The sequence below is a fragment of the Pholcus phalangioides genome, unplaced genomic scaffold, assembly GCF_987345545.1.
Source record: "Pholcus phalangioides strain wild (caught in Gottingen) unplaced genomic scaffold, Ppha-v1.0 ptg000008l_1, whole genome shotgun sequence".
NCBI classification, from domain to species: domain Eukaryota; kingdom Metazoa; phylum Arthropoda; class Arachnida; order Araneae; family Pholcidae; genus Pholcus; species Pholcus phalangioides.
In genome coordinates, this window is record NW_028301601.1 from 23743701 (window position 1) to 23771060 (window position 27360).

The following is a 27360-nucleotide window of genomic DNA, read 5'->3' on the forward strand; positions in this document are numbered from 1 at the left end:
AATTCACTATAGAGGAACGTGCAATAAAATTCTGGCCCTAAAGGCCACAGAAGAGCCCAATTTAATGTGATCAGGACCCCTTTCCTCCCTCCCCCCCAAGTCTCTGTTAAGATCCCTCAAGACTGAAATCACTTTAAAAAAAAACTTTGAATAATCTGAGCAACTCTGATTATTCAGAATTTTGAAGTTCCAAGACTCGAATTATCGAGACTACTTTATGTGCTGCTCTTTTCTTCCTGATAGGTTGGAATAAAAACGAATAATTTTTTAAAATATAATTCAGAAAAATCTTTTTAATGACATCAGATGGTTTATAGAAGAGTGTTAAAAAACTGTCGTTTGTGTGACCAACAACTCCTTAAATTACTTGAGATTTCATAATTGATGATAAAGGTAGGAACGAGTACAGTGAAAACCCCAAAAAAACTCATTTGCAGGTCCAGATGCACTTCTCATAGTTTAATATACTCCATCTACAATGATAACTCCTTTATAAAGATATGTTTCTCCAGTCTCTCGAGTATCATTATATAGGTGGTTTCATTTGTGTATGCATATTATACATTATATGCAGACAGCAGGACGACAATTTTTGCTCAAATTACGGAGATTCAGATGCATAGATCAAAGGCAGGAAATTACAGTACTAGATGGTAAAAGGAAAATCCAACGTACAATAAATTTTTTTTCCGAAGATAAATATTTTCACAGGATGAAATTTTCACATAGCCAATAATAACTGACCTATCACTCGAAATACAAAATATCACTAAAAACAAAATGCAATGGCTGCAAGTGAAGGGTGGCCCCCGTTTCAACTCAACAATTTCACATACAGCAGATGGAGTTTTAACCCTTTTCACTACCATATTATGAAACTGCAAAATAATCGAAATTAGTGATTTTTTAAAGTACCGTGAAAGGGTTAAAGTTGTATAATTTTGGAATGAGATCACATGAAAATAGGCTGCTTAAATGGTTTCTCCTCTAAAACAGAACTTTTAAGTTATAATACTAACAGAATTCAAGGGGCCTGGATTTTTTTCAGTTGAACACAGGTTTCCACTTGAAATAATTATCTGCCTATTTTCTGACTTCGACCGAGTTAAAACTCACATCATTGGAGGCCACCCCATATTTATAGTTTGACCATACACAAGTACTGTATATACTCATGTATAAGCAGAGCTTTTTTGTTCCCAAAATCTCTCATACATTAGGAGGGATGAGTTATACACGGGTCAGTTTTTGAGGGAAAAAAATTTAGCCTAAGTTTTATTCCCCACCCCCCTTCAAGGAAGTGCACTAATTCTCAAGAATGTTGAGTGGATTCAACTCAGCCACACAAAAACATAGCCATGTTTCAGCATCACGGGGGCAAAGCAATACATTGAGACCCCTACAAATTAGACACCATTTATACTAATTGTTATGCAAGGTCATTTAAGGCTCCTCATGCACCAAGAGGCCCAGGTGAGCCCCCTTCAATGAAGGGGTCTCTAAAAACAAAAGTACAGTTTCAATCCAAGCAGCAGAATAATTACAACAGTTTGTGAAAGGCCAACAGTTGCCATCCCTTATATACGGTCAGCAGAGACTGAACATTTTGTAGAACCATGCCTTTTTGCCCATGCTGTAGCCACTGATACGATGGCAAACGTTCTGATGCAGTCTCGTAAAGTGCAGTGGAGAGTGAATGGAAAGAGGAAAAATATGCAAAACCTTAGAAATATACATTTTTTTCCATTCAAAATATGTCTAATTTTTTAGGATAGGCTTATACACTGGTTTCTATTGTTTTAGTGGTCCTCGAGTTGGGGGGGTTGGCTTATATACGAGTATACACAGTAATTATTTTTTATTCATAAATATTTTGATTCTTTCATTAAAAAGAAAATGTGCGTGCACAAACTTTAAAATTGTAACATTGTCTTTTGTACATTAACATAAAAACCTGTGCAACTTTTCACAAAAAATTTAAAATTTCTCGGCAGAAAAAAATTTAGGTATTAAAAAAAATTTACAAACATTAATACTTCCATGTTTTGACGTGCACTTTTCGTCGCAATTTTCTTCACTTCTAAAAAAAGATTTTTTTTCAATATATAAAGATCTTATACTGATGCAAAAACACACATATACATATATTTTACGTAAATAAATATTTATATATAGATATTATGTATATATATCACAGGGTAAATGTCAATAGAACGTTAACTGCTATATAACCCCATGCTAATTTCCTAGAGAAAGCACCTTTCAAACAAATACATACATATATAATATGACTATGTTAATATATCACAATCCCCACACCAAAAACAATAAAAAATAATAAATGCTAAATCGATGGATTAAGCAAGTCTTGGTTATGTCGGTAAACTAAAAAAATAATACTACCTAATAAAACGTGCAAAATAAAACTGAACGTCTACATATATATCTATATATATGATTTCACGTTGATTTAATGTGATGCACCGGAAAATTTTGATGACTTGAAGTACTGAAGTACAATAAATAACTGGACGATCAAACATAAAAAGAGCTCTGTATAATGAGATTGGCATCAATGATATAAAGAAAAAAATACAACTATACTCCACGTAAATTATCTACTTAAAAAAAAAAAACACTACAACACGATTAAAAAAAGAAGAAAAAAAAACAACCTCAACCAAGTTATGATAACAATATAATTTTTTTATGATCACTAACAATATGCTCGATTAAAAAATTCATATATTCCCTGATAAACTTTCAGAAAGATTTGACAACGTAACGACTAAAGAGATCAAAATAATATGAGATTTCAATCAGAAACAGTGTTGTCATCTAATGACAGCAAAATCGGAGTCTTCAAACATGTTGATTTCATAGAAGGAAAAAATAAATACAGTCAAACTCGTTTAATTGGGGCAGTGAAAAAAAAAAGGCTAAAAGTTTTACTTGCTATATTGATGACAGATAAAAAAATTAGAAAATAATAAAAAGCATCATGAAAATTTAAGACACATAAACTACCATCTCGTATGAAATCATATTGAAGTATTAAATGTTTCTCGAAGTACATGCTGAAGGATTCCCCCTTTTTGTTATACATTGAGAGAACAGAAGACCTCTTACAATATGTGATACTGTGTTGTGAAAAATATGGTCCTCCCTTGTAAATAAAAAAAAGCACTCCTCTCTCTTTAGAGAACGGATATGTTCCTGAAAATATTTGACTGACAAATATTTAATGTCTGTTATATAAACAGGCATTGATGTTTCGCATCTCTTGCCTTGTAGAGTTTCAAATTAAGCTCGGGATCCACATTAGAGAACATTCCCACAAAGGGTAACATTCAAACCACCAACCAAAAAAAATAGTACAGTATATTTTACACCAGGTTAAGAAGAGAAAGCCTTTTGAAAAAATTAATGGATGAAATAAAAACCTTTATGATTGAACTTTTCCGTGTGTTGAAGGATTCCATGATTTCACAGGAAAAATTTACTTGCACAAAGTGTTGCAAATACATTTGCTTATATTAACCTATCTCATTTGAGTGCTCCTAAAAGTGTGAAATTTATAATGCAATCGGATAGGGAAACAAGAATGTTCTAGAAATGCTTGTATTAAACGAGTTTGACTGTAATAACAATTTTTGTTCCACCAAGATCATTTAAAATGGGAAGACATATAACAGGAAATGCCATAGCATTATCAACAAGTTGGCATTTCATCAAAAACATGATGTGTAGATAAGTGAAACCATCAGTAGAAGACACTACTTCACCCACACACCAACTCCAGCCATATCATTATACACCAATTAACTGCTGTTAACGAGTTGCATTGGAAGTGAAGTAGAGGACACTGGGTTTCCTTCAAACAGAAAAATAGACAAGGCAAGACCTGCTCATTACGACAAGACTTGGCATGAGATTCCAAAGATTGCAGCAATGTGATCATTTTACATACAACTTACATCTTATTCATTTTATATGCACAAGAATTAGATTGGGACCTACAGCTTAGAATATTTCAAACATCTTTTCTTCCAGTGTCTCTTGCCCCTCAAAATACTCACTATTCAGGGTGGGGGGGGGGAGGGAATTTGTTAGGATTGGAGGGTTTGTCCTTCCTGAAATATTAAAAAATTACTGTTCTATCACTGTGGTTTCTCCCACCCCCAAAATACCAGTTGCTCTGACTGTGTGGTCCAACCCCTCGGGTAAAGGGCTTATATCCCTCATGGGACAGCCTGGGCCATGACTGGTCTTACAGTTGCTCTGACTATAGTCCTGGTAGGGAAGAGGGGGTAGCCATATGTTAATGGAGTTGCCTTGACATTGCCACTTTTCCACAAAGGGAAATAATACTATCTGATCCTTAAAGTTAAAAAAAACCTCTGAACATTCATTTGCATGATTGGCTACTACATATATGCATCTTGTAAACATTCCTCAGAGGAATTTTTAACAAATTGGTGCACCAGGGAAGTGTGGTGCATATTCTTCAACACATTTATAAATGTCTGAGGTGCAAACACTGCAATATACCCTCCAAATAAAGAGTGAAAACAGCAAGTATGAGAACTCAATATGTATAATATTTTTTGCGTTTGTGGGTGTGTGTTTGCTTTCTACAATGACGTTTTAAAGGGGAGGCTAGCTCGAGAACCTAGGTTAATGCACTCCCATGTTTACCTGTGATCCTAAAAATTATTAATTATCTGCTAAATAATAATGGGCTCATGTATGGCCTACATCAGATATTTCACAGATGTTGGTTTGTGATGTACCCTTGATTGTTATGAAACTTCCATGGAACCTAAAGAAACAAATATTTCCCCTTAGATATTTTTATTGCAACAATGAAAATTTTCACTATTTTTGATGCAGGAACACTAGTTGGAAACTGATGGTCCACATATATCACTTGCTAATTGGAAAACTAATTGACAATGAAATTCAAAAGTGACATGTGCAACCAATAAACTTCATAAACTGCTCATAATAATGAACTCAAGTAAATTCACACGAGCTAAAAATCATGTTGAGTATGATTGAATAAAAATAAAGCACTCATTTAATTTGTTAGAGCAGAGTTCTGAGTGTATAAAAGTCAGCTAACTCGTGAGGAGAAATAACTAGCGTTCAATGTGATTAACTATTCAATTTATATGTCATCAGTTTGGATAAAATTATCAAGAGCATTGAATTTAAAATGACATTGCAAAATATTGGCAGACCATATCCCTCCCCAGTTGTTGCACCTAATTACAAAACAACTCGCTATAGATTCATTTCATCTCATTGGACGAAATACAAATCAGAATAATACATTCCTCACATCAAGATATTACACACAAAAGCATCGCTAATCTTTGATAATTTCTAATGACACGTTTAACCATCTCGTGCGATACATTATATAACAAACATTATTCATACTTCTATACAATCTACAAGAACATTCTCTGCAATCAATCAAAAGAGAAAATTTTCAATTTTCTGAACAAGCTTCAGCTGCCAAAATAGTAATTTCTTTTACAATGGTAATAAGACAATTTTCTCTAGTTGTCTGCATACACAATAAATTCAAATTAAAATCAAAAACAATCCTTTCTATCATACAAATGTGTCATGACCTTCCAGAACATTTTTCTGTCGATCTCATTTTCCAAGTAGGAATGTACTGATTGCACAATGCACAGAAAATCCACAGAATTTCAAACACCATTAAGATTTTTTTTAATTTATAAAAATGCATTTTCAATGGAACAACCTAATAACGGTATCAAATGAAGGATGGATATTAACAAAGGTTGAATATGTAGTGCAGTTCTTTTTTTTAACTGCATTTTTACCGAGAATTTAAGGGGGGGAAATGGTATTGCTAAGATAGTTATATTGAAGTCTAATTTTTAAAAAAAATTTAATTTCATCATTCTTCCCCGAGATGATTACCTCAGGTCTTACAGTTTGAAGCAAATTGTGAATGGCTATGCTTCCATGTCTCTCACCAAGATTCAAGTCCTGTGAACGATCAAACTAAAGCTTTGTAGCGCTAACACCCTTAGGCAGATGGAGTTGTGTTATTTCAGAAAGATATAATATTTCATTCAAGGATTAAAGAATCCATCAATTCTACATTTTTTTTAAGAATTAGGAAAGCAAAAGGTTAATGTGAATTGAGTAATTCCAATCTCAATATATGATAAAAGGAAAAATTCTGTGATGTTTTTTCGCAAGATTTGAATACTGCATTTCATTTTCACCAGAAGGATTTTGCTCCCCTTAAATTTTGGCTGGCAGAAAAAGTACAGAAGTTCCAAAATGGAAGATGATTGATTCCTTTAAATTACTGTTTATGAAATTTCTGGTCATTACTTAAAAATTTAGATACACAGTAAGGTAATGGGGAGAATACATGTCCTGAACGTTATGAGCATAAAGACGCTTTTAAAATTAAGTTATAATATTTGATACATTGCGCTTAAATTTTAAGTCGGGGTGTATGGTGTAATTTATGGCCCAACAAGAAATTTAAAAGACCATATTTGAAAATTTTGCCTAGATTTCATTTTCTTGCCTAGTACATTTTCCCACCACACAGTTAGGAAAAAAAAAAAAAAAGAGAGTTCTGCACATTTTTCCAACACAGAATGGTAAGTTCAGCTTTAAAAGGTTATCATCAACTACCGTTTGTACTTCAAATGTAGCCAAAACATTTTTATTCTTCCAACATGGTCAACAGAACCCAAAGAGTGTGACACCCCCTGCTTTAAATAAGAAAAACAACCAGGTGTGATATTGTTTCAATCATCTAACCCAGTGGTTCTCAAAATTTTGTCACTTGCAGCTCCCTTAATCAATTCGTGATTTATTTCTGCGGCTCTTCAGAATAGTTTAGCAGTGTTTCCACTTATAAAAAGAACCACTTCAAAACATAAATAGGCATCCAAATCAATATCGCCAACTCACCACGATGCCCTTGTTAAAGATTGGTGATGCCCCCTAGGAGACATGCAGCATGCAAAGAGAAATATTGGTTCAACCGGTACGTACAAGAAAAAACACAATTTCTATAACATACGGTTAGGTCGATAATTGAAAATAACAGCTGCTAATAATGCAGCAATAGCTAGAAGATTTGGCAAGGTTATCATTACATTGTAATTCCAAACAATTATAAGAGCGAAAAGTTATTCAGTATCAAATGATTTAAAATTATATAAAACAAACCATCATGTATATGAACAAATAAGAATGACATCACATATACTTTGATTAATCTTTTTTGTTTAAAAACAAAACTGAATTTTTTTTCGTATGTGCAATTGATGTGCGATTAGTAGATGTCATTGATAAAAAACTCCTTTTCACCTTTCAGATCTAGTATTTCCTTAATATATGTATATCAATATAAATACATCAATAATCATCATATATGTAAAGTATATTATAAGAGGTATAAAAGCTCACACCCATAACCAACCTTAACTGATATCATTAAAATAATGCGGTCATAAAACATATCTAACAGTTTTCAAATCATGTCTAATGCTTTGGCGCAATAAGGATTATTTATGTCACAGTGAATTTTATGCTTGCTTGCTTGCTAAGGCACAGTTAGGTTGCAGAGAAATGATGGTATTATGTGTGTGTGTATGTGTGTATAATCCTTTTACATATATGTTTGTATATATACTTTTTTCACATTGCACCATCAGGAGACAAAAGCCTTGTAGGGATATGCAACTAGCTGAAGTTGCAGGAGGGGGGACCAGTGCATTATGAGAATATTTCCCTTATGCTGCATTTACTAAGTGGCTTGAATCTCAGGTGCTCCTCGATGAATTGGCACGGGCATCGTGCGGAAGAACAGTGACGTGGGGGCAGCGGAGTGCCAACTTCCTCTGTACCATCAGGATGAAGAGGTATCCTCAGATCCAGACGTTTTCTTATATATTCCTTCACCCATCTTTGACTGTACCTCAAGAATAATCTTTCAGCATATTTCTAAAAGAAGAAGGAAAACTTTCTGATCGATGGTGAAATGTTAGTCGCAGCTGAATTTTGGTTATAAATACATATTGCCCACATTGATAAATCTTGACCTATATGATCTAAACAATTGCTATCTTTCAAGTATTAAAAAAACAATACATTACAAGGAATTAAGACATCATGTTTGCATGTTCATAAACATGATCTGAAAATTATCCTGAAAAACTGGAAATCAATCTCAGAAAATTTACATTGTCAATAAATTGTCAAAATTTTATTGTCAAAAATCTGTATACCAGTCCCAAGAAATAAATAACAAAAATTTCTTCATACGTGGGATGACTTAATAACGAGTAAGCCCAATTCGCTAATTGGGACTGCTAGCAGGGATCTTAAAAAACTGACATTATAGGTAGAAGTTGACAACAAAAGTGAGTGACATTATATCAAAGTCTGTCTTTACTTGAAAAGTCGCAAAAGTGTAACACAGAAACTTCTAAATCTAATTTATTCAGAAAAATCTGTTTGGAGTGATTATTTTGTTTACCCTCAAGTTCGAACACTAAATGTATATGCATGTTCACACATATATATTCCCATTAATATCTAATAAATTGGACTTCATTGTTTGTTTTAACCTATCACACTTGCACACATGATATTTACAGTAGTGTTCAAAAGTTACTTGGCTGATCCTATTGTGTTGCTGCTACTACTTAACCATACATGCACCTCATAAAAATTTGTCTGGGGAATTTCAAACAAATTGATACATGCCAGAACTAATGCCTGAGTCTATGTTTGACCCTTTTCACGCTTGTGTCGATAGAGTTAAGCATGTTTCTTGTTCTAGCAGTGCTGCCATCCTTCTTCTATATTTTTAAGTGAAAATGATGAATTCTTGAATTTTCATTTAATGTAAATATCATGTTGTAGGTCTGCTTTCTCTTTGCAGTGAGACGTTTTCAAATGAGAGGGAGTCTAGCTTTCATGTCCCAAAGTTTGTGCAGCTATTCTGCTAGCATACCATCTACTCTGTATGCTAGGAATCAGTATGCTCAGCTCTGTATGCTACTCTGTATGTACTAGTATGGCAAATAGACTGAAATTGACTACTACTAAATTGCACATACACATAGTAAATATTTGTAGGAAAAAATTCTAACAAATTGGTACATGTGCCAGAATGTACCTATATATGCGTTATGTACCTATCATTAAGTTTGTCTTTGAGGAATGCTTGTTATGTGTTCACACAACTGTGATGAATTGGTTATTTTGCCTGTTTTATATTATGCTTGAATTTTAAATGTTGTATGCTTGATTGATCATTGTGGAAGAGGCACCCTCAGACAGATTTCGTCACAAAGATATATTGCATTGTAATTTCTCAAGCCACACATACCACAAACATGGGTATTTGGGCAATGACGATAAACATTGAATCTTATTGAGTGCTTGTGGAATGATCTCAATAGAAAAGTCAGAACATGACATTATTCAAATTTATATGATATAAATACATTATAATAACAAGCATATTATTTTTATATTTATTATTTCAATTTATTGAAGTAAGAATGGGGGGGGGAGCACCCACACTGTGACTGTATACTCAAGCTCAATGAATCCATGCCAAAAACATGTTAAATAATTCTATAACCCAAAGGGTTTCCAATATAGTAAATGATTTATTCTACTTCATTATACTGTTAATTTCATGACTGATTTTATTAATTATTTGTCATTTGTATCATTATTGGTTAAAAATGCCAAAAATTTTTGTTCCTATAAGTGCAGTTATTTATTTATTTTTTTTTTTTTGTGATTTCCCAAGTTGTAAATACACTTTTATTTGTTCAAGTTTGTTGAACTAGTTCAGTGTTTGTGTTTCATAGGATAGATCTCATGGGAAAAATCAGACACCTTTTTATTATTAGGAGATTTCTGAGAAAAACTGTACAGAAAAATACAATTCATGATCGTCAAGTTCTTAGATATTTCTAATACTTGAAATGACTTACCTCTTTTTGACTCACTCTCGTGTTACTGCTTCCTGTTATTATGATATCAGACGTATCGATGTCCATTCGAGTTTGGTCAATAGGATTAGTTTGAGATGTCCTTGGCTCCACAGCCGGAGTATTCTTAATATAAGAGATGTCAAAATATATTATTTGCTATAAAATTAATCAAGACTACTATCATAAAGAAATTCTTTGTTTTTGTACCTTCATTAGAAATAAGCTTAAATTTCATACATATCCCAAAAAAAAATTAAGACTTATAATAAGTTTTTAAGTTTTTTTATCACAGCAATGATGGTCATAAAACAATATGACATCATCAGTTTCTCATCAATACTTGATGTAAGGATCATGGAGAAACAAATTTTACTTTCATAGCCATTTAAATTTCTTAATAACATAAGAATGTTAATTTTTGATGGGAAGGAGGAAAAAGAAAACACCTTCCTGCTCTCGTATGGATTTTAAAAAAATCTATAAATACAAATACAACGCCACAACAGGCAAATTGACCAACGAGGTGGCTGACTTAAGAGCATCATGGATCCCTGAACCCTTTTTTACCCTACCTACGAGCCCTACCTACTACTGCTACACCACACATGCACCCCGCCCACAACCCCCCCGCGGAACCCCCAACGAATCGGTACATGCGGGAATGTGCGTGTACGTGTAGTGAAACCTGACGTGAAGTTTTTTGTTTCTCTGTAATGCTTGTTATGTGTAGTGCTGCCATCTGCCACCAGTTTTTCAAATTATGAGTGAAGTGTTATGATTGAATGATTTTTTGTTGTAGGACTGTTGCTCTCTGTGGCGAGACTTTTTAACGGGGAGATCGGCTCGCATTTGCGCCTTGAAGTTGGGAACCACAGAAAACCAACTTCAGCCGACCACCACTGTGGGGTTCGAACCCAGATCCTCGCATCGCGAGTCCGTCACTATACACAGTGAAAATCCTATATAACAATAATCTCTATAATTATAATCACTACAGTTGAAGGATATATAACTACAGTCGAATCCCATTTTAACGCATACCGTTATAGTGAAAATCATGTTTTAATGAACACTTTTTTAATCCCCCAGATAAGTTTACATAGGAACAATGAAGAAATCTGGAATTCCTTTATAACAAAATTTTGTTATAACAAAGTGATTTCTCCGGTCTCTTGGAATTCATTAAAACAGGATTCGATTGTATATTAGACATGACCCGGGCTCTGTCCCTTACGAGATATAAGCCCTTTACCCTGTATATATTATTCTCTGGTCGCAAAATGCACTTTTTATAGTGTTAATACAGTAGACTCACACGAATCCATCACATATCAGACCAGAGTGTGCCAGATTATCAAAATCGACAAATTACTGGAAGTCAATAATTGAAAAAGCCCATTTATATAACATAAACTTCTGTGCATAGACATACAGTGTTTGTGACATAGAGCAGGAGTAGGCCAACAGCTAGCCCACCACTAAGTAAACTTACTATGTATTAAAATGATTTTCTTATTATTATTTAAGCCATCATTCTCAACAGACCTGATTAATAGACAATTTACATTTATTATTTCTAGCGATGATAGTAATTAGCCATGTTCGCATCACACTGCTTTTTTCGTACACATGTATTGCTCTTATTAGTTATGGGCATTTCCCCCTTTTCTTTCTTCCACCTCGCTGGGAAGTTACCTTTTTGTGGCCTCTGTATTTGTAGTTGAGTGCATATTTGGTGTTCTCACTGTGACCACTTTTTTCGAAGTGGATGCCAACTTATAATTGCACCTAGAAATTTCACCTGACTCGGTTAATTACATTGCAAAAAAAGTGAAGACATTATTTTGCCAGTAAAATTTGAACTATGAATGCAATTAAATGGACTAATTTGCAAGAAAAACAGTAATTTTTTATATATTGCATCTACTAGCTGGGAACCAGAAAAAAAAGTACATGTATCAGTTTAAGAAATGGAGCACAGGGAAAAATTTTAATGACTGAATTGCCCGTATTTCATCATATTGCTTATGGCAGACACAAATCTGAGTTTTCTGGGTCATTTTACTGGTGAGGCTTGCTTATACACCAAAGTATTGTTCCTGGTGAGACCTGTGGCACTGCAGCTTACCATTATGTTGGCCGTTGAACAGTGAGACGTCGGCCACACCTGACAGAGTTTCTCCCCCCCCCCCCCCTCTTTTACATCCTTGAAGAAAACCCACCTAAAAAATGCTTTATTACTGGATGGGCAGGATTATTGAGTCTACTTCATAATCCATCTATAATGATAACTTCTACATAATGATATGTCTCTCCGGCAACGCATACGTATCGTTATATAGGTGTTTTACTATATTATAAAATGATGAATTAAATCTAATACCCAGACACAACTAAGTGTTGACAATTCTCTGTCAAAGTCATAAAGAGAGCATAATTACCATATTTTTTGCTTCATTTACCACATGTTGCATTAAAGTTGAAGGGGAAAAAAACCAGTTTAATGTAAGTGCAGCATTTGCATATTTGCTGCAGCTTTTCAGGATGAAATTCAATTTTTGTGTCATTAGTATTTACTTTTATTCTACAGAAAAATATTTGGCAAGAAATACATGCTAATGTTCAGAAGCAATCTTGAGCAGTAGAAGTTTGCTACTGCTGGCACTTTACTGTTGTACTATAATTTATATTCAATTTCTTGAAGATTCTATTTTTTCAAAACAAAAAATTAACAAAGTGCACTGATTATGATTCCAGGCAAACAACTTTTCACAGCATGTCAAAATAAAATTCAGTGTCACAGAATTTGACAAATATACGTGGTGAACCAAAGAACTCACCTCTAATGTTTGAATATTGATTTTCTCTTCGTTTTCTAGCATATCTTTGAGGTATTTCTATGGCAGACAAACAAAACTGGTATAATACAGATTCATTCACAACAATTGAAAGAGGGGAAAAAAATGAATACATTATCAAAAATTTGGATGAATTCATCAAAAAATTGGCAGTAAACATTTCCTTGAAGTTTTAAAATATTTTTTAATGTGTAATGATATGGTTTATAGCTTTATAACAGTGGAGAGAATGATAAAAAATTTTGATACCTCGGCTGACAGATTTTTTCAAATGTATTTCTGCATTGGCTAACAAATATGGATCCAACTAACAAACATTTTAGTTGGTATGGATGCGTGAGCTAACAGTTGCATTGTGAGCTGGATTTTCATGACAATCAAAATTAATCCAGTGAGTAACTTAGTCACCCAAACCAGATGAATTTATTTACACCAGGAAACCACTTTCAATATAGACCTCTCTTTCAGAAACATCTTGAGCCATTTAATGTAAACTAAATGATTAAGTTAAGAGAAAATGCATTTTAAAAAAGTAAAGAAAAATAAAATCTTAGACTTGAATGGTTTCAGTGCATATGGCAAGACTCTTAATACAAAACTGAACAGTCTGGACAATCTGGGAACTTATCTTTTTTGTACTTGTGTGCTTGAGAGAAAAGAACTAACCATATCACATAAGTATATCACTTCACACTTTTTTTTTTCCACCATGGCTCACAAACCGGACTGCATAACGTACTCAGTAAATAATATTCCTTCAAAATTCTTCTTTATCCAATTGTGAAATTGTTTATCTCAGGGTTTGGTGACTATTTGTCTTTTTCACAGTGCTTCTTTAGTAATTTTTTTTTTAATTTTGGTTTTTTACATGGAACAAATTAAACAATTTTCCATAGAAACCTATGTGAAATCACATTTTGGCCAACGAAGTGAATTTTGTGGACCAAAATCACATTTGGTCCACAAATGTGATCCTGGAATAGATTATTTTTGTTAGCCAAGGTGTATCGATTAATATAAAATGTGTTTTACACTTCCATCAAGGAAATGAAGCTAGCTGCAAATCTGACATTTGTTTTATCTATTCAAACTGAATAGATAAAACAATCATCTGTCCATCTGCACTCCCAGAAAAGCAATACATCAGCAGAAAAAATAAAAAAATGAAGAGAATGGGCAAAACTGAAAAAAGGCATTCTCAGAGTGAAATTAATAAGCAATTGACTGAAAAAGGCTAATCTGCAGATGCAGCAATGCACAATCAAGAAATTATGTAAAGGATATACCAACACTAAATTTAATATCACATGTGAAATAGTATTTGAGATAAAATACAGTAAAACAGTGTTTCTCAAAGTGTGCATCACGGCTCTTAAGAGCATCGCTAACCTTTGTCATGGTTGTCTCAATGAGCTGTAGATATTGATTTATGTGCCTATTTTTGCCTTGAAGCTGTTCTTTTTATAAGCGGAAATATCTACTGAACTATTCTGGGGAGCCACGGGTGACAAAAGTTTTAGAAAAAACCACAGTAAAACCTCTGTTTAAGGGACACTATGAATAAGGAGCACCACTGTATATCAACAAAGATATTTTACTGTGCATACATTTTGAAATATTTATATCTTATTATGCATCATTTATTAACACAATAAATGATTCTTGACAAGTGCTCTGGCAAAATACAATAATTTAACTCTTGGGGCTGTCTGGAAGGATGTCATTTCTCGTAGACCTTAATTGGGGTTTATCTTTTGTTTGCGTTTGTCTTGTGTACATATAAGCATAATTTTTTTATGATTTGTATTTTTGTAAATAACAAAAAAATAATAATAATAAGTCTAATTTTTGTCTCATTATGAGATACACAAACATAAAATTTGTAAAAGCACTAAGTTTTCATTTTTATAATATAATAGTTGCATGGATATGTTACTGCCAAAGCTTGAAGTGTGGCCACTTTGCAAATTGGCTGAGAGTTTTGACCAAAGTCTGATTTTCAGAAATGATTCGGGGTTCCTGCCAATTCGCAAAGTGGCTGGTGATCCCTGGCCAAAATTTGATGTGCTGATGTAAGACAGTCGGGTAGATGCCAAATTTATTTTTTCCATTGCCAACATGGGATACATGGCTATACATAGTAACTGTATTGGATTAGCTCCATGTGACAAGAGAAAAGACTATAAAATAATATAATAGATGTATAGTTTTTTCTGTCAAACTTTGAAATAAAAAAAGATTATCAGATCGTGACTGTGGTTTGATGGATTGCCATAGCTAACATGGACATAATTATCAAGGAAAAAATACGGCAACTTGGCGATGACCCCGAATCATGCTTTTTGGTATCAGATTTTAGCCAGGGATCTCCAGCCACTTCACGAACAGATTGGCGAAAGCCCAAAATCCGGGCATTGGCTGGGTCAATATACAATTAAATTGGCCAATTTTCTGGCTTTGGCAGTAGTAACAGATATAAATACATCACAAAACATGGAAGAACATGCCACAAACAGTTGTCTGAACTTACTATGCAGTAGCTGACATCAAAATACACGAATATCAACTAAATTTCAGTTAAAGAGAGCAAACATATAATTTTTATATGCAGTAAAAAATACTTATTACGCAAACTTTAGAAAAAAGCTAAAAATTGTTTTAGCATTTTCTACTTATAATTTCAGAGAAGAGCAAATAAGAGTTGGGTATGGAATCAATCAAATGAAACTTCTAAGAGACACCTTGCTAATGGTTATGAAGTGAAGTAGCGAGTCACAACAGGTATACCAATTTTTCGAGATAGATGTGGCCTTTGATTTTTTTACTATTAAAATCTTAATAGTATTAGCATATTAATGGATATTTTTGGGATTGTTAGTGGGTTTTATATACATGAAAGAGAATCATAAAATAAATAACATTTTACTATAGTGATTATCATCATAACATGATACACAAAATATTTTTTCCGATAATATTGATGTGCCTGCAAGATACACAGTTTTACTACAGAATAAAAAGTTTTGAATGCTCATAACTGAAATCTATTTCAATGATAAGAGAAGGTTTATTGTATTTGTTTAACATGGCTTTGCATGAAGAATGTTTTACTAGGTACGACCAGTTTATCAAAAAAACTAGAAAGTGTATAAAAAATTAAATTTCACATTAAGCCTTTTTTTCTAGAATGGCTGTAAAAATTAAACTTAAATGGTTTCTTGAATGATGGATGATATATTTTGAAACTATTTTTTTTTATTTCACTTAAAGACTAACGAGTTAGGAATTAGCTATTCGACTACAATAAGAGTGAACATCCTATATATAACATATTATATATAGGATCATATTAATAACATTGTTTCAAAAGCATCAAGGAATGTCGGTTTCATAATTTCATGTCAGCAAATTTTTTCAAAATACAAAAACCTTGCTGCGACTTTACAATTCTTATGTAAGATCAGTTCTAGAATATTTTTCCATAATCTGGAATCCATATTACTTGTACAATAACACGAGGATTGAACGCACACAAAATAGGCTTTTGCGCTTTGTTTACTTCAAGAAGTTTCAAATTTTTGATATGAATTTCTACAGACATACTCAGATCTACTTTTCACTATGAATCGAATCTCGAAGTCCGCCGTCAGAATGCATTGATCACCTTTTTTGTGAAAATTCTGCATTTCGACTTGGATGTTCCAGACATTTTAGCGCAAATCAGTTTTCACTGTAATAGCATAAATCTTCGCAACCGAAATCTATTGTATGTCCCACTATACCGAACAAACGTGTTGGAAAATTCTCCTCTTTTCCACTTCCTCAGCTGTGGAAGTTTTTATGTGCTTTTTTTACTTTTTTTTTTCTTCTCCTTTTTTGTACACACATATGGTATCATTTGTATTATATTTATTTGCGTTATTATTATTGTGCCATTATTATTTGCATTATTCTGTGCCTTTCTGTATTGCAACGTGCTGTTTATGTTTGTTATTTTACTCTTTTCTTCACTCCACTGTATAATTGGGCATCTGCCTGTTGTGAGAGTTTATATAAATAAATATATATATAACATATTGCACAGAATTTCTGAAATGAAAACTCTAGAACATTATAATCAGGGTTGGGTTTTTGACATGACAAGCATCAAAAACAGGTTTAAATTGTCAAAAACCTAAATGAATGCTTTTGGGTATTTTGAACACAATAGGTTGATAACATGAATGAAGAGCTTACTTTTCTGTATATTGCGTTTTATTTTTAAACACTAATTTATTACAATAATTAAAACTAAATGTTAATTATAATTAGCAATTTTAATTTTTTGACAGACAGAGTGTAGAACAGATATATAATTTTATTGTCCATTTTATCTAAACTGCTAATGTTATCTAAACTACTGATAATAATAATAATAATAATGTGATCCTCATGTATTCCCAAGGGATCAGCATGATCCGTCCAGGGAATTTGTTAGTGTCAGTAAACATCCATGCCCGAACCGGGATTCGAACCCAGACCTGCACAGTGAGAAGCTAGTTCCCTAACCACTCGACTGCCAGGCGGCAACCACTCGACTGCCAGACGGTGTGTTCAATTTCCTAAGTGAAATAGAGCTGTTTATTCAAAATATGTGTGATAGGTCACAGGATTAGGTCTTTTGACATCAAAAATTTAGTCAGTAGTAAAAAATATACTGTATAAGAAGTTGAAGAAATTTTGGGGAAGGTCGAGAATCATGTTGAACTGAAGAATATCAAATAGTTCCATAGTTTTTCTTTCAGCTTTAATGTTATGCTCTATTTAAATTGTATATTTTACATGAAAAATACACATATATTGTCCAAAATAATTCTGTAGAGAGCAGAAAATTATTTCACAATCATATTAAGTATTTATTCTTTGAATAATATAATGACTTTAAACATTACATGCAATCAATGTGTGTATTTTTAACGGGGATTTTTACATTGAAAAGCAATATTTGAGGTTTTTGGTGTGACAGTTTAAACCACTGTTTAAACTGTCAAAAAACTGCCATGAGTCAATAACCTGCCAACCCTGATTATAATCGATCAACATTTAAGATCGCTATGATTTTGACTTGCTGGAAGTTTTAATCAAGCATAATATTGGTGTGTTTTAATGCAAAAAAATTATGAACATGAAATCAATCAACATTTTCATCACAAAATAAAGGCATTTAGAAACTAATGATGATAAAAGGATACAGTAACTTTGTGGCAAGACAGCTTTCCCCTGTCATCTAATCCAATCAACACTCTGTGTTTATACAGCAATGCATTTACACTGGCTATGCACTGTTCAAGCATTCTATAAAGCTGTAAAAAATAAAACGTGACCATTAAATTTTGTAATGAAAAAAAAAACTCATTTTATCACATTTCATGTTAATTTTGAATAGAAAAATTATGGAACCTAGCGATGCATTTAAGTAAGCTTTATGCTTGTATTTTGTTTTAAGTGCTGACCATCTATTTTCTGAAGGCAAAACTGACAAAATTCTTAAGTTTAATTTAAATGTTGGGAGGTCTGTTACTCGATTTTTGAGATAGGTGAGATTTTTTTAAAGAGAAAGATCAGCTCACATTTGTGACATGATCTGTGGGATTCACACATTTTTGCATCTGTGGGATTCACAGACGCATAGTTACTGATCACGTCCAATGAATTTTAGGGGTGTCTGAATATCATTTGATCATTTTTGTCACACCACAGTAATTTCCTGTATGAGAGGTCCAATTGCACCGCGACCTGCAGTTTACTGCTGAACAGGAACCCTCAACATTTTTTATAGATGTCTTGCAAAGAGGCTGGTGCACTAACCTCTCAGTAGGGGACTTCCGGCTGCAGCAGTAATTCCGGAGGTAATTTAATCACCATTTCTGTAGTACCTCCAGGTCAGGAAGGATTGTGACAAGGATGAATCAGGTATCAAACTTGTTGCACCTCTGAACATCCTTTGGTACAGCAGATGATTTTCTTATTTACCTGGGCCACAGTATGAACGAGTTTGGGTAATCATGATTAGATAGTGTATATATCAATATATACACCAATACAAAATATCAGTGAACAAAGGATGAAGTGGGTTCTTTTTTCATATAACCTCTTCAACCTTCCTTGAAGATATGAGATGTTTTGCCCTGCTTATCAAATTGTTATCTAATCTGACAAGCGATAATACAGTTAACAGTGGGATAATAATAGATGCAGTGTACCCTTAACACTCTGGCTTTGCAATAGGTAAATTTTAGAAAATATTACATGGTAACAATGCTCGACCACAATGAGATGAAAATTATATATTGGGAAACAATAAGAAAAGAACACATTTCTCATTGAGCATACCTTCACTTTGAGCCACATGCACACAAAAATGCCAACAGCATTTACGATGAGCCACACTATGCCGCCACCAAACAAAGCCAATCCACGAACACCGGAAAACAACAGTGACAACAGGATGATAAAACCCAACACAATCCACATTATGAGAACCCTTTTGTAACATACAATGTACATGTTGAAACGCACGTCGTTCACCAACACCTGCATCGCCATGACGTAATCTTCAACAGTGAGCTGAAAAGAAAAAGAAAATTTACACAACAAATAAGGTTGGCAAATTAAAAATGAAACACAGAATTAATCATCTCAATTAGAAGCCTGTTTTCATTGATCATACAGAAAATACAAAATTCTAACCCATTCAAACAACCGCACTAGGAGTAAACAATTTTTGGTTAACCATTCAATGGTAAATACACTTACCCTTTACACTCATGTATAAGCCAACCCCCTCATTTCAGGACCACCAAAACCTCACTGACAACCTCTGTATAAGCCGACCCCAAAAAAATCAGCTCATTTTTGAGGGAAAAAAATTCATGTATTTACAATAAAAAACGATTCAAACTTTCTAATCTATTTCTTCCGAGTCTCCCAGCTCTGGCATCTTCGTTTTCATCTTCAACTGTGCTCAGTTCCGTCCACTGTGATACTGATACAACACTTTTTAAAGGATTTGATGATTTTGATGGAAATAGAATTCCACGCCTCATAAGGGGTTTCGTTGAGGCACCGCTTTTTGTTGTTTTATTTCTTTGGAACTCATCCTCATTTGATCCATAAATTCTTTAAATAGTCTTTAAAAACTTGTTGGTGCTTACATCTAGAGACTGTAAAGTCGATGCAAGTCCACTAGGTATCAAAGCTAACATTTTTTATTTCTTCTGCTTTGGAATTCAACATAATCGATTCTGTGGGTTTGAACATAGCTACAAAATTCACTCTACTGATTATGAAATCATCTAAAGTGTCCAATGATGTCAAGATAGCCATGTGAAGGCTATGTAGCTATATAATTAGATGAAGTTGGGGGGAGGGAACAACATTTTCTCCTCAAGAACTAACCTGATTTATAAGATAACCTCCCTCCCTCCCAAAGGAACAAATTTTTCAACAAAAAAAATTTCGGTTTATATGCTTATACATGAGCATATACAGTAAGTATTTTTCAGGTAACAATAAAAAAATTCACTAAAACTCACAGTCAGGCCTTGGGCCATAAGCTCCTCCGGCACCAATTCTGGCTTGAACGTAGCCTTTGTGACCCAAGGACATCTTTCATTTATTGGCAACAAATTAACTATAACATCTCCATTACCTGTAAATATGCATAACATTAAAAAATGCTAAAACCTTAATGAATTCTTATGCCAGCGATAACAAAATTTTTACTTCTCAAGTAGAATCGTGCACTAAACAAACTAAAGACATCCGAGATGGTACTGTAAATATTTTTAGACAAATATAAAATTCAATAAGAATATAAAGAGTTCAAAGCCAAATCCTGAAAGACTACTCATATTAGGCTTCTTGCACCAAAACTGATTTAAGACTTAGGCCTGTTAAGCTGTTACTGCAACTAAAACCCACATGCGCCTCATAAAAGATTCCTTGCATAAATTTCTAACAAATTAGAGCCTGAACTATTGTACAAATTTATTCCCTTCCATGAACATGGCTCCTGAAAAAGCAGGGGTTCTTAACCTTTTGTATTCAACAGGCCCTGGTTTGCAGGACCCCCCCCCCCCCTCCCCGTGCTAATAAAATAAAGGTCACAGACCATCTTTACAAAACAATTTTCAGTATAACAGTGGCATATTTACTGGGAGGGGGGCTTAGTGGGCTATAGCTCAGGGCAGCGAGTTCAGAAGAGCAGAAAATTTAAGGAATAATCGGCCATGACAATTTGTGGAATGGGAGAAGGGTGACACAATTTGTATATAACCCTCAATAAACCCTCCTTTGCCGCCTGGCAGTCGAGTGGTTAGGGAACTAGCTTCTCACTGTGCAGGTCTGGGTTTGAATCCCGGTTCAGGCCTGGATGTTTACTAACACTAACAAATTCCCTGGATGGATCATGCTGATCCCTTGGGAATACGTGGGGATCACATTATTATTATTAAAAATCCACCTCTGTCCAGACAGAAGCTGGGTCAATGAGTGACCAGAAAAGTTATCCAGAGAGTTTGCCAGCATGTGAGGGAGCAAAACAGGGACCTAGAGTGCATGCAAGTTTTACGTGAATGACCAAAAGAGTGATCTAGAGCATGTGCAAATGATCTAAAGAGTGATCCAGCAAGGAACCATGTCAGTAAGCGGCCAAAAGAGTGACCTAGAGCCTGTGCAAGCATGTGAGTGATCAAAACAGTGTGCAGACATGTTATTGACTTATAGAGTATGTGAGCATGGGAGTGACAAAAAGCGTGACTTAGGAACATGGGTGTATTTGTAGGAGTGGAGGGGGCCAAGCAGGTTATAGCACAGGATGGTGAATTCAAGGAAAGTACTCAAGAAAATTAGACTAGAATGAGAGAAGGGCAGCAAAATTAATGTAGCTCCACAGGCGTCAAAGCCATAAATGCCTGGCAGTGAAACAATGAATTTATTTTTCTCTCATACAAGCTCACACATATATCCTAAAAATTTCGCCAAGGGCAGAAAGAAGTCTGTGTAAACCTGCTCCAAAGTGGATGTGTTTAGAGCAGGAAGTGATAAATCTAAAAATAATTTTGCCACCAGCTAAATATTTTTGGAGCCTAACACATTTTCTTCTAGAAAAATTAGTTCCAAGTGATGTTTTAACACTCTCTCCCACCCAGACTCTTTCGGAACCTGGTACTTGGGGTTTGTCAAGCCCTGGTTCAAAGTGCTGCCGTCTCTCTTCCTTTTCAAGCCGATGTGCACAGTGCCCCCTCATTTCTGTGTGGTTCATTTGGTATTTTGTGAACTCCCATTTTGGGACTTTACCCAAGTGGGTGACTGCCAGGGAATCAGGACTCAGTGGCTCCAAGGGAAGGGTGGTTCTGGCTACTCAACAAGACGCACTATAGTGCAGGCCCGTAGCCAGCCCCCCCCCCCCTCCCGCTACAGCCCTGCTATAGTGTACGTCATTTCTCTCTGGCACGACCGTGCCATTTCGGGTACTTTGCTTATGGCAACAGAGCCTGATTGCATGCGCATTCAGTTCATTTTATCTTTCTTCTAAATTTGAGGTGATTGCCCATATACACTCAAATCTTGATAAGTTTGAATACGCAGCGCTTGACAAAAACTTTGTTATCATTAGTTCGACTTATCGGAAAATCTGATTCAAGAGATATAAAATGCAGGATTCATTAAAATAACAGTGCTATTTAGGAATATCATATTAGTGAAACACGTCAAACTACTGGGATCAAGGAATTTGAGGGAGAAAACTTTTCATTTAATCATATTTAATTTTTGAATGAGAATATTTAGAAATAAACTAGACGTGTATATAGCGTATTATGGAAAGGGATGCATATATAATATTCATACAGGCTAAATGGAACAAATTATATAGTTTACACATGGTTATTTTTCTGTCAAAAACACAGTGATTTTCGACTGTCCCTCTCTTTTTTGTCCTTTTTTCGTGAGAAATCATTCACCTTTTGCAAGCAGAAAAACAAATCCACTAAATGAATATGCCAAAATTTTATTGTTAATTGCTGGATTCTGTTGCTAAATGCTGAACTTTATTGTGAAATGCTAAAAAAATTCTATTGCTAAATGTTATTTTTAAAATTTCTCTCATTCCTGAAAACTTCAAGTTAGAAAAAAATTTCAACACTAAAATTACGGAAGAAGTTCTGGGGCCGAGTGAAAACTTTGACTTAAACAGATGTTCAAGTTATATATCAGAGTTTGACTCATCGCGAATTAACTGTATATGCTTGAGTTTATAAATTTTGTGGCTGCCACTGTCTTCTCACCACAACAGTTTCTTCGGCAGACTTGTATTTATGCCGCAAGCTAGGAAATCAACTTAAGCCGACCACCAAGTCGGATTCTGCCATGAAGATCAAACTAAAGCATTCACAATGCGAAGCAATCTCGATCATTGATCATTTTTGTCACACCACAGTGATTTTCTGCATGACTACAGAGAGCAGGCAGGCCTACCCATAGTCATCCACCCGTAGATGGGAGTTCCCATTCGACTGTCAAACTTCCTTTGTCATTAACCTGTTGAAAAACGAGTCATTATTCACCTGTAAAATACTATAATTTTGTTTCATGCAGCCAGTGGAGGCCTGCCGCTGTGCGGTCGTGAGGGGATCATGATAGACTTTTGTCCCAAGAAATACCTCGGTCAGTTCAAACCCTGTTGACAGCACAGTGGTGACTGACTGAAGTTAGATTCTGCGGTTTTCTGGCTTCAAAACATGAATGTGAGCGGGTCTTCCATTTGAAAAAGTCTCTCCGCAGAGAGCAAGCGGCCTACAACATGATACCGACAAAACATGAAAATTCAAGCATTTTCATCTTTACTTCAGAAAATGGAAGCCAGATGGCAACATGAACACGAAACAAACACAACTCGACAATATAAATACGTTAGGGCCAAGTATACACTCAGAACACATGCGGATTCGTTAGAAATTCCACACAGGAATGTGTACAAGGTGCATGTACTACGCTTGTAGTAGCATGTACTACTACTTAAGTAGTAGTAATTTTCTGCACACTAGGGGTAATAAGACCGGGACATTTAATTTACTGCCGATTCCGAACAGCATACAGCCTTTTTTTTCATATACTCATTGAGAGGTTGGAGCGCTAACCCCTCAGCATGGGACTCTCTGTGTTAGCAATCTTTTTCTGTGGTCGTCATAGCTTCTGTGTTACCCCTGTGTCAGGAAAGTTTCTGACAAGGACGAACCGGGTACTAAACTCATGACACCTCTAAACATCCTTTGGTAGTTTAGTAGAGTACCTTATTGACCTGGGCTACCACGCCTGAAGCAACCTTGATTAACAAATCACTGCATAGTGGTTGGGTGGGTGGAACTGAAGTTCACCCTACTCACCGCATGGCTGCAGATATTTCAAAGCTTGCGTTCAAAAGTTTGAAGCAGATTCTGAACAGACATACTTCTATACCTATGAATTAAAAACCTTGCTTAAACCACAGACTCTGCGGTCAGATAACTACTTTTTTAAGATATACCACGACATGTCAAAATTATTACACTGTGAATCATGATCGAAATAAACATTGAAGGGAATATAAGGAATGAAATAAATGGATAGTTACTGAATCCATGAGTGATCCCGTGACTGTTGGGATGTTTCTGTGACAAAGCTCCCTCCGTTAGCGGCACCGTATGCAAATTTCTTGTCCTATCATTGTTGGCGTCTGGAGGACTGAAGCTTCTGCTAGCGATGGCACTGTCATCCGATGTCTGCCTAGCTGGTCGAGCCGGCACGGAAGAAGGTGGCAGTGGCGATACCCTCCCGGTTGTTGAAGCATATCCAGAGAGGGATGAATGTGGTTCAACTGATACATCTGACAGCGGATGTGACAAAGTTTGGCTGCTGTCGACCTGGATAGTTTGCGTCGGGACTATCGTTGCTACATCATCTCTGGCCGACTTGTCCTCCTCGAACTTGACCCAGGACTGCGAGTGCTGTTTGTTATCTGCACCTTCAAACATCCCGACTTCCGTTTCTTGATCGAAGGGATTGGTTCCGTTAGGTGTGGAAGGATCTGCCATTTTTTTTATTATTGACACTATTCAAGACAGAAAAATAATTATCAAATTTGACAGTAACGACTTATCAAAGTAGGCTACATAAACTTCACATATGAAAAGATCGGAATGTTTCATGAAGATTCTCATTTGTTGAGATTTTGCCATGTAAAAAAAAATTAGTAAAAACAATGGGGGAAAATGCTTCCACCATAGTATTTTTGCCATATTGATAGAAATGGAGTACAGTCGAATCCCGTTATAACAAACTCCAAGAAACCAGAGAAATCACTTCGTTGTAACAAAATTTTGTTATAAGGGAATTCCAAGTTTTTGCATTGTTCCTAGGAAAATTGTTTTGGGGGTTTTGAAAAGTGTTCATTAAAATGAGATTTTTGCTATAACGGTATTCGTTAAAACGGGAATCGACTAATTTCAACTTGTAAAGGATATTTCATAAATTTGAATGAATTTTTGAAAAATTAAAAAATTAACACATATTTATGTCCTTAAGCTTGTCAAAGAGTCAGAAATTTTCCTGACATGACAAAACAAAGTAATTGAAATTCTCACCATCAGGTGGTGTCAACAAAATACATTAAAAAACAACTAGATTATAGAGCAGGTATTCAGTTTTGCTTGAGAGTGGTCTCCTGTTATGGTGCAAGTCTTAAAGCCCTAAATTCTGTATCTACAGTGAGTATATTGAGTTGTGAATATTTTCTAGTTTCGGGAAAAGTGATTCTTTTTGATTAATACGTGTAGTATGCATGTGAATAATCTCTGTTATATGTAGAAAGGCATCACTATCCCCTGCTAATACAGCAGATTAAGAAAACTAGCTGAATGAAAATATATTGTTGTTTCAGGAAAGGAAAATTCATCTTTGCTCTCACTGGGACTCGAACCCCGGTCTCTCATTTGCCGCACGAGCGCTGTGAAGAAGAGATGAATTGTCTTTTCCCGAAATACTGATAGCTCTTCATTCAGCCAGTTTTCCGAATTTATTGTATTAACAGGGGAACACTGAAATCTCTTCATTCAGCCAGTTTTCCGAATCTGTTGAATAATCTCCGCTCCAGATCCGGAAGTTAAGCACAATCACTGATCTGCATATTAGAAAAAAAATGGGTCTTATATATCCAACAGATGTTCAAAAGCCATTATGGATCGCATCGAAATCGCACTCAGCAAATTTCGATCTCATTTGAATATCATTCTGCTTCAGTTATATTAATGTTTCAGTTCGAACAGGTTGAGTTGACTAAGGAAGAAGTTGTCCATGTGATAGTATTTCAATCCCATCATCATCTTCTAAAGGTATCAAATATGTTTATTCTGAAAGTGCGCCTACATGCCCGTACTATGCATCAATAGGTTTTCTGAGATTTCCCATCCATGTGTGTACGGCCATCATGAAATATTTCAGTACAAGCCAAACAATGTACATTAAACAAATGCCAAACTCGGGAGGATAATCAAACCCGCAGATAATGGATTCATCAAAAGAGCTAATTATGTTGTGTTTGGAGTTTGCGTGGCAAAGGCTGGGTGACAGTGCAGTCAGAACCAATTGCATATAGGGGAGGGAGGAAGAAAAGAAGGCCAGCAAAACATACGAACCAAACATGCGATTAAGAATATGTAGACGCACCTTACCATGTCACTACATTACAGCATGACCTGGATCCACAGCCTATTCCTCACAAGTTCGGGACCCTGGGCAAACGCAACTTTTTGGGAAGCACTTTATGTATTTCATTCTTTGGGACATAGGCATACACATTGCTAGAGGACTATGCCCCCCCCCCCAACAAAGATCAAAAACTAAAAATATATAAGTTAATATCCGAATGGACCCCGAAAATTTGTCTGCGCTGGGCACGTGCCCCGTTTGACGATGCGAGAAACAGACCCTTCCTAAATCCACACCAGCATGGTTAGTTTGACAGAGGGGTCTAGCCCTGGGGCCAAAAATTAATTTTACTATTTTTCTGCATCGGGTGAGGGCTGTGAAAACCCTGAGCAGGGGGAGGCGGGGGCAACCTCTAAGGATGTTGTAGGGGGGGGGGCGAAAATAAATATCATCACATGTTTTAACTCATCAAGAAGTCAAAGATGCTTGGGGGGGTGTTGTCCATGTTTACATACAATTAAGGGCACGGCCATTGAATTGATCGATTTGATTATGTTTGAAACGATTATTAACTGATAATTAGTTATATAACAACTTAATCGAGGGGGCTAAATGATAATCTAAGCAGTGTTTATTACCTATGCCGAAAGCCAAGTTACCTCATAATCACTTATGTAAACACCAACGCAACACACTTTCCGAGGAGGAGCGTCGGCATGTTGCCATACAACCAACAGAAATAAAATGAC

General features: G+C 35.2%; 1 protein-coding gene across 2 annotated transcripts; it reads right to left on the bottom strand.

Moving 5' to 3' along the window:
• On the bottom strand, window positions 1-27334 carry LOC149084051 (uncharacterized). 2 transcript variants are annotated; one of them, XM_089234395.1, is made up of 9 exons: window positions 27250-27334; window positions 24540-25016; window positions 20461-20576; window positions 19259-19492; window positions 18118-18228; window positions 15417-15452; window positions 12869-12925; window positions 10029-10151; window positions 1-2080 (listed from the first exon to the last, which is right to left on the bottom strand). In XM_089234395.1, the coding sequence occupies exons 2-9, from the start codon at window positions 24997-24999 to the stop codon at window positions 2075-2077; spliced, it is 1143 nt and encodes a 380-aa protein (XP_089090521.1). In that variant the 5' UTR covers window positions 25000-25016; window positions 27250-27334; the 3' UTR covers window positions 1-2074. The 2 variants fall into 2 exon arrangements, with proteins under 2 accessions (XP_089090521.1, XP_089090520.1); XM_089234394.1 differs by having other exon boundaries at window positions 1-8016.
• Window positions 27335-27360: the final 26 nt, after the last annotated feature.